At 43.5% G+C, this 9,325-nt stretch overlaps 1 protein-coding gene across 1 annotated transcript in view; it reads right to left on the reverse strand.

The window, feature by feature from the left end:
* Window positions 1–1,079, reverse strand: part of LOC105619400 (transcription factor Sp9) — a 40,361-nt gene extending 39,282 nt beyond the window's left edge. Inside the window, exon 1 of the mRNA XM_012200921.1 lies at window positions 966–1,079. Coding sequence (XP_012056311.1) covers window positions 966–1,079 — 114 coding nt within the window. The remainder of the gene's footprint in view (window positions 1–965) is intronic.
* Window positions 1,080–9,325: the final 8,246 nt, after the last annotated feature.

Consider the following 9,325-nt stretch of genomic DNA (forward strand, 5'->3'; position numbering starts at 1 on the left):
CTCTCTCTCGGCGCGCGTGTCGGGAATACGTATATAGAGGAAAGTATGCGGAGTAGTAGTTGATGCGCGAAAGTTTGGCGCGAAAGGGGGAAACAATTAGCTTGGCCAAGGACCCGCGCCGACAAATTCGCGCGCATGTTCGTTGGAAGTTGAGATCGCGAAATGACGTGCAAACTGAGGGACGCCCTCGTCCGCCCCCCGGCAATACGGTAATCACTATAATTACGTATCGAGCCCTTATATTAATATCCCCCAGCTACATCTCTCTTTTCATCTTCCTTTACCTTCCTCCTCGGTTCTACGGCGATTCCTCGTTCGTCGCCTTGGCCGCGTGAAAGCAGACTTTTTTCGCAACCTTTCGCGCGAGTCGATCGACCGCGATTTATTATTGGCACGCCACACGTTTCTTCGGATCGTTAACGATGAGTGTTTTTAAGTAAACGAAATATCCTGTCAACTTCCTTTCCCGTGGGTCAGCTTGTGATTGAAATTTATTCGCGATTTTTAGAATTTTCCGATTACAATTAGCATGGCAGCTTGCGATTAAATTAAGAGCGTTATTGGAACGGTAATTGACGCAGCTGATATTCCTAACGAAAGCAAAGCTGGTATCCATATTTCCATCCTCAACAAATTCAATCGAGAGATCCGATTGGCAATCGGACGAATTGAATTTTCCGCCAATGAATTGATCGAAAATGGCTGGTTACGGCGACCTGATGATCCCGTATCGAACCCTCTGCGTGTTAGATGTCGGGAGATGAACAATTAACGAAGGGGCGCTTTAGAACCGCCCTCACTCATTATGGAAGTAAGCTGCGAAAAGGCTTGAATCATCCGCTTGGCGAGACACTCGTGGAATTTTAAATCGCTTTTCTTCGTCCTCAATGTGTCGCCAGAATTAAGTCAAATTTCCGCGAGCATGACATCCTTAAAGATATAATATACATCGACATCTCTCCTACCTCGAGATATTCTGTTTCCTGCACGGGATGTAGACCCTGCTGCGGTGCCGTCGGCGCGATCGTCATCACGTTTTGCGGATGACCGTTATGCGAATATTGATATGCGCAATTCATTTCCAAGCCTTTTCTGCTCCGAGAATCGCGAGTTTTTAAAAAATTCACTCGCGATCGTAAAGGATTATCGTCGATCCTATTCGACGAGACTCGATCCGCTTCTTCAACGATCGTGACTCAGCCACAGCTTTGGATTCACGCGTGTAGAGAGACGCTTCCCGGATGACGTTCGCAGGTGCATCGGCCGCAACAATGCTCGGCGGCAATCCGCTCCGAGTGTTCCACGAGCCCTCGTATATCCCGGTAATCACAGTAATTTCTGTGGCTGCCGCTCGGCCGCGGACGAGGTGGAGGAGGTCAGTCGATAACGAGGTCGGTCGAGGACGCGACGAACGCGGATTCTCTCACTCTGGTGTCGTCCGATACGCGTCCGTCGCGGCGTCGCCGAACCGCCAGCCACGCGGAAGGAGGTAACAATTATCGGAGGGACTCCGAGATGCACCTCGCGGCGTGCAACAATTATAACTGAGCTTTTTCGTCCCCCATATAAGAGAGGAGCGGCTCAGCTACGGAGGCGAGCCGGATTGGTATCTCTTTCTCGCTTTTTCTTTTCATTCTCGTTCTCCTTCTTCTCCTCCTTCTCCTTTCTTTCTCTCTGTCTTTCTTTCGCGCGTACTCTCTCTCCCTCTGTCCTTTCTCTCTCACACTTTTCCCGTTGCCCCCCTACCGCGCGAATACGCGTCTGTATGCGTGGGCCGTGTGTGCGTGCGCGTGCTCCAGGAGAGTGCGTCGAGTGGCCGTTCCTAAGGAACCTCGCGAGTACGTTTCCATCCTGAAAGGTGTTGCTGGTGGGGCAGAAACAGCGCCCGCCCTCGCAACGGTCCTCCTCGATACGACCTCGCGATCGTCTAATCCACGTTGCAACCCTAACGAATGCTGTTCGCCCTTCCCTTACCCCGTCAGTCACCCCCCTCGGTCCCACTCGTCCCCCCATGTCCCACCTATCTGCCTGATTTATCTCGTCCTCCCTCCATCACAACGTGGATCGCGCTCCCGACCAATTAAAACGCTCTACGATCACGTGGTTCAGCACAGCGTCCGCCGCTTCGTCTTCCTCTTCTTCAACTCCTCTTGTTTCTTCGCATCCTCTTCCTCATCCTTTTTCTTTTGCTTCCTCTCCGTTGTCTTCTCCACCTGCGCCTTTCTCTTCTCACGATCTTATTGTCCCTTTCCCCCTCCCCTTCTCTCTCTCTCTCTTTCTGTTTATTTCTCTGTTCTTGTCCTGCCCTTATTCTTTCTTTTCTCATTATTTTTTCATTTAGTTATTACTCAAATACGGGATCATCGAAAGAGTTCTTCTTCTTTGGTTTGGAAGGAATTACAATGATTAGGTTCAAAATATTAATATGTCATTATGACGGTGAAGAACAGGTTTCCTGATTTTACATTAGGTAATAGCTATTCTTTGTTAAGGAAAATAATACCGTGTCCAGCGATATTTTCACTCATCAATGAAATTCCTTTTGGATGTCTATTGATACTATTATATTAAGGTATACTTTAGTTAATAAACTTTAATTAAGCAATTTCCTATGGCTTTTTTGATTCCACACACACAAGTACTTTCAAATACATTTTTATTTATTGTCAATTTAATAATTACATCTGTCGGATTTTTGTTACATTATGATTCTTCTTGTTTATCGTAAAATTTACAGAAATCGAGCAACTTTGTTAATGCTATCTATTATGATCACAATTATAATGATATATTAGGTTAGGATTGTCCGGAAAGTTCGTGCCTATATAATTTATATAGACTAACCTATATAATTTAATAAATACTATACTAAAATTTAAATTTTCTACGTTTCAATTTTCCTTCAACATCGGCACGAACTTTCCAGACAATCCAATACTATTTGCAATAGCAAAAATGTCAGATCGCGAATACAATTTTCGAGTGCAAAGGTTATAATCTCTCTGTGTTCTACTGTACAAGTCTATAATAATATATTAGATAGAATTATCTAATAATTAATATAGATAAGTAAATAAAAATGCTGACACCAAAAATAAAATATATATCATAAATTTAATAACTGAGGTTACACATCAACTTACTATGTACATAAGTTTTTCGTTTTCAGGCGCTAAATCGATATTATAAATAACAAGATAGTACATTATCGAGGCATAAATTTCAACGATATAATTATCATTAATATGAAATTGCAATTGTGAATGGTTAAACCCGACGCATTATTACCGAGTCAATAATAACGGTTTGCCAGTCGCTCACGTAAACGAATACACGCATGTTCGTATAAAGCACACGAATACCTTGTCGAGTACGATTTTATTATTTGATAATTGAAATTGAAATCATTCATGTTGTTTATCACTAGAAATATTAAACACATTATTGAGAAAAGCAAATATCGTATATACAGAGAAAATAAATAATTATTTAGCGCATATATTTTTCAAATAAATTTTACAAAGCATTTTTCTCAGCGAGACTACTTCTGAATAAATCAGTATAATTGTACGTAGCCGTTGTAATGTTCCATTTGAGTAATCCAATTGCGCCGTACTTGACACTTTAAGACAACACATCAAACAACTGAGTGTAACGAATAACCGGTAATTTTCGCGATTTAAATGAGTATTGTTATTTCGATATTTTTAAAAAAAGGAATAAATTGTAAAAATCCTTGGAGCTCAAGAATATACGAATACTCGAGAGTCAAATCGAATCGGATTTGATTCGTGTTCGGATAACTCGATTATTTTTTATTATCCGAATCTCTTCTCGATACATCTCGACCGGTTTTATCAGAAAAGAAATCGGTTAACTAAATTTCTTTGTATATTCCGATTATTTTCAGATTGCGTTACACACACATTACAGAATATTTAAACTGTCATATATAATAATTTTTTTAATAATTTTAAAATTATATATAATATTATTCAGGTTCTATTATATATATTTGTTTTTAAAGTAGATATATTTGTAAAGTTAAAATTGGAGGTAATTTATATTCGCTAAATCGATTAGTATTTTTTTATAATAAGTTCAGATAGCTCGATTACCTTTTATCATTAAAATTTTTTTTTTAATTCTTTCTGAACACTTGATTTATCTCGATTTACTTGAGTTTTATCGAATTATCGAAGAGCGAAATCCAACAACGATCGCCGCTTCAATGGATCCTTCTTTCGAACTTATACTGGAGGTATTTCATTCTTCCTCCATCTGTCTCTAGCGTTTGTAATTCGATACAGTGGGAACCGCATGTAATCTCTATTGAATCGCTAGAACGTCTCTTTAGAGAAAGGATTTAAAGGATTATTTCGGCAACGCCAAGGGTGCGCCGTCGACAGGCGTGCAGTACCCTCTCTTCCACCCTCACGCGTACTTTTCATCGTTTCTTTTTCAAAAAGATGGCGCTATTCGATATTTTTATTTTATACAACACGAGTGGCGATATCACGAATAATATATAAATAATGATAATTAATAATAAGCCTCTGCTAAGATTTCTCGAATCGATAACTAAGTGACGAACAATGTTGGACCTCAATTTATACTTCTTCCATCGTATCGTTCCAAAATTATGTCGATCTGCAACGACAGTTGGATCCCGAACGGGAAGGAAAGTGGAAAATATTAGAGTTGATCGAAATATGTGGCACGAGGCCAGGTGGCGCCAACGAGCTTTCCCGAAAAGAGAGTAAATGTCGATCGCGTTAAGGGATGATAAACGATGTTGAAGGCGGACTGTGGGTAAAACGAGAGAAAAAGCAAACGACGATGTGGAAGAACAAGGGAGGGAGGGAGGGAGGTTGGCGCGAGATGCAGCGGTCAGTGTGCGATGGGGTGAATGATGAAAAATTGTGTCGGCCAAGACTCGTGCGTTCTCCTGGATATGAAACTGCCAGACGGATAGACAGACAGACGGACGAAAAGAACGAATGGCCGTTTCTTCTCGAGCGGAGACGGGCCCGACGGTCTGTTATTACATCTCTCTCTCTCTCTCTCTCTCTCTCTCTCTCACACTCTCCTCTTTCCTCTCTCACTCATGTTCTCCGTGGCTTAGGAGAGAAGAACGGATCGCCGCGTTACCGACGAGAGAAAGAATAATAGCCTCCCCCCGTATCTATGGACTGTGGTCTACAATTAAAACTCTCTTGTGCGCGCGTCCGCGTATTTTCAAGAGAAGAGAGAGAGGAGGGGGGGAGGGGGGAAGGGTGAGAGGGCGGGAAGAATTCTCTCTCGTCGCTGTACCGACTAATCGACTCACGTGCTCACTCGCAAAACATCGAGGCAAAAACGGTTCTATGACTACATTTACATAGCATCCTTATTAATAACATCCGTAGTTATGAAACAGGCCAAATCATAGTCATTCCATTCTTCAGAGGTATAGCTATAATTGGCCAGTTCCATAACTACGAATGTTATTAAACTTTATTAAGGATGTCGTATAAATGTAGGTTATCCCCTATCCATCGACGCCTCGAAATGATCAAAATTCAATCTTTCCACCAGATATGAGAACACCCGATGTACCATACATTTTATATTAAAACGGAAGAACGGAACGCCCTGTCCTTGGCGTCAGGAAACGCTGTGAAATGTATGCGTGCACCCAACGTTGCGATCCTCTCAATCAGTTCGTTTTGAAGTCGGCAATTATGTGAATCAGAACGAAAACTGGAGACGGTTAGTTCCTGTCGGGCTAATAATAGAAATCCGCGTTGACGTCGGTAGCGTCGGTATGAGACGAGCGGAAACATGGAGGGAGAATATAGGGATATACCGCCTAGGCGCAACGGTGGCAGTTGCTCGGGTGGTTTCGGTCCGCATTACGAGTTACGCGGGCGGGGTAATCATGATGATTCCGACTTCGGGTGGGTCATCATCTCGTCACCGCGTCACCCGCGGCCAAAAAAACGGCGGCACGCACATGGTACAACGTATTCGTAGCCACGAGTTTAACCGCAACCTCGAGCACTACCACCACCATCATCACCATCACCACCAACATCAGCGTTGATCGACACCACCACCGGACCGAAGGAAGATTACGAGAGGAGCGAAGGATGCTTTATGGACTTATCAATCACTTGATAGCCTCGCACTGGATGCACGCGGCGCTCCGCGTTCTTACCGGACGCGCACCCTGTTATTAGCGACGATTAAAAGATTCCGCGCGGCGGTCGGAATCGAGTGCCGTTTCCTCGATTCGTTTCATCGACAGGGATTTATAGTTTCCACCGTGCCTGAGACAGGTCGTCGAACGCATCTTGATTTTCACAGAGAAATTTACGTTGTCGTCGCTGCGAAAGATGATCTTTCTCAGAAGATTACGAAGTGATGTCCTTTCTGTCCAACTAATGAATTTTAAACGACTAACTTTAGCGAAACTTTGTCATCAAAACTACCCTATAATAACTGTTCATTTGACACCGGCAGCGCAGCGGCATCGATATTACCGTCTATTCACGATTTTTTACTTTGCCTCAGGTCTTGATGAATAAACTTCACGCCCGATCACATGGAGCTAGTCAGGCGTCAGGCCGGGGGTAGAATCGACCCTAGAGTCTAGATAGCTACGGTGCGGCGCGATATACGCACACGAAATCTCAATATCTCGAATCGCAATCTCGGTGCCGATCGAAATTGAGCGAGCCAGGCCCGCGAGCGGCGCGGCGCGGCACGGCGCCTATCGGCAAATCCTTCCGTCGCGAATGGACGGGGATCGTCTCGCTGTTTTGTGGGTGGACTTTGCGGCTCGACTCGCCGTATCTACGTGTTCTTGCCATACGAATGTACTCGCATTTTGGCCCGAGCGTGCAGGGGCCCGGGGACGGGGCCGCAGCGGGGCCCACGAACCCGGTAATTAAATAGCTGTACCCTGCAATTAGGGCCACTAAATCGTGGCGGAGCCCGAACCCGGCCAGCGAAGGGCCCCGCCAGACACAAAAAACAACGTCGAAACGTTGCTTATGCCAAGCGAGAGGCGCACACACGTACCTTACGTACTACGTACTACGTGCAAGCGGGTCCTGGGATCCTTGGTGTGCGTGTCGCGGGGGTGGCTTCGTAACATGTGGGAACCTAATCGGGCGAAAGAAAACAGTGAGGTTGCCCTTCGTACCTAAAACACGCTCAACTGTCGTTTGGGTGCCTCTATTCGTTCCTCTTTTTTAACCCGCTCGATGTATTATATATGGCGGACGTGTTCGCCGTTTATAAACGTTTCAACATTTTCAAGGTGTGTAGGTAGACAATCGTATCAATCGCAAAACGTTGAATTGTGTCATGTGAAAATAAATTATTAAAAATGAATAGATTTCATTTTTAATCGTGAAATTAAGTGCATGACAATCAAAGGGATATTCAATAGTAGATTAAAATAGATTTCGATAATTGCCTGCGAGATATTGGAAAATCTTGTATTAAGAAAGTCAACGTGCTGCAACGACCGTGTTAATTTTTCGAATTACGCCGCGAATTAATTATCTTGCCTGTAATTGTCACGTTGGGCGATGTACTTTTAATCGGCGCGCGGCGAAACGAGTTTGACGATCTTATCGCGCATTCAAGAGAAGACCGTTGAATTATATCGTTCAAAAGAGCAGATACATGAATTGGCATCTCTAGAAAGATAGTTATGCGTGATTATCTTTTTTATAAAAATCTATTTATAGTTCATAGTACGTGAGCTTTGATTTCAATTGCTTTTATACGAGTAATAACTTGGATATTTTTTGTGTCATATCTGCCATACATCAATATGTTAATGAATTAATACTGTTGATTATAAAATTATCTATATAATCCAGTACAGTGTAAGAAAAAAGTTATTATGATTATGTAAGTTATATTTATAACGTAGACTTTGTCCGAGGTTAAAATTGCACGAACTTACATTCACGAGGCCGATATTTTACAATCAAAGTAATCAAATTAAATTAACTCAGTATCTTAATTACTTTCGCAATCAAGAATATCAATGTTCTGTTATCAGTTAAAAAACAACACATTTCTTGTTTGGATCTCGAATTAAATCTCTTTCCCTAGCATGTTCGTGTCGGCTGCGAAATATTCACTATCGCCGAGGGGATGGACGAGCAGGGAGCGGCCAAGCTGGAAAGGAAGATAATGGTAACAAACAGTCTTCCTTCCTGTTACAGAACGACAGTGTCGTTTCCCGCTTCTCGGCCTTCTCGGCACGTGAAGTAGCGCGTCCGCCGCGTGCATTGCGATATCCGCGTATGCAAAATCGGGTATGCGCACGCACCGAGAGGGAGCACCTCTAGATGGATGACCGAGCATCACGCTCCCCGTCGTATTAAAATATCAGGCTACCCCCAACCACCCGGCCAACCCTCCGCCGCCGTGCCGGCCCTCTCACCTCCCTTTGCCTCTCAGCCGCGTTGGCATTAAATCAGCCACCCACCAGCCCTCGGGTTATCTAAAGAGCCTATCTGTGGACCGGCTAAGATATCGTCGCTGCTTTGTGCGAGAACTCGTTGCGTTCGTTGCGCGCCTACATGATCCTTCTCTCGTCGTGAAGTACCTTCGAGGAAAGAGAGAGAAAAAATGGAGAGAAGTATGTATAACCGACAGAGCATGAGAGAAAGGGAGATCAGCTATTTCTGGATATTATATGAGCAATATTCTTCTTGATTTTCTCGACTCGAAAAAGAAAGAGATTTGTAACGCCTGATTTTTGTCCATTAAAAAAAAATTAGATAAATTGTACGATGTTTGCTATTATTTTTAAACTATAAGAAAACCTTTCAGCGGCTTTTGAAATATACCATACATTTTAGGTCATGATTTTGTATCGAATTATTTAAAAGGCATTCCGTTGTTCCCGTTTTATTATTTTTCATTAGAATATGAGAACATGTCGAGTTTACGATTTGAATGTAGACAAAGAATCCATCCGGAGCGAGAGAGTACGAGAGAGAGTCGGCGACGCGATTCCGGTTCGTGCAATTCCTCTCAGTACCGGCCGACAATTTAATTTTCTAATTATCGCGACGCCGCTCGATCGAGAGAGAAGGTATGCCGTCGTTATCTTCGCGTGGTATCTACGTATGAAACCGGGCACTCTCCGTGCATATAAAGCTAATGGATCCACATGAGACTTCTCCGGACTCAATCTCGACTAATATGCGTACGAGCGAGAACGAGAGAGAGAGGGGGGGAAGGAGGGGGGGGGGAGGGAGAGAGAGAGAGAGAGAGAGAGAGAGAGAGAGAGAGAGAGAGAGAGAGAGAGAGA

The sequence above is a fragment of the Atta cephalotes genome (genome assembly GCF_000143395.1).
Source record: "Atta cephalotes unplaced genomic scaffold scaffold00021, whole genome shotgun sequence".
NCBI classification, from domain to species: Eukaryota; Metazoa; Arthropoda; class Insecta; order Hymenoptera; family Formicidae; genus Atta; species Atta cephalotes.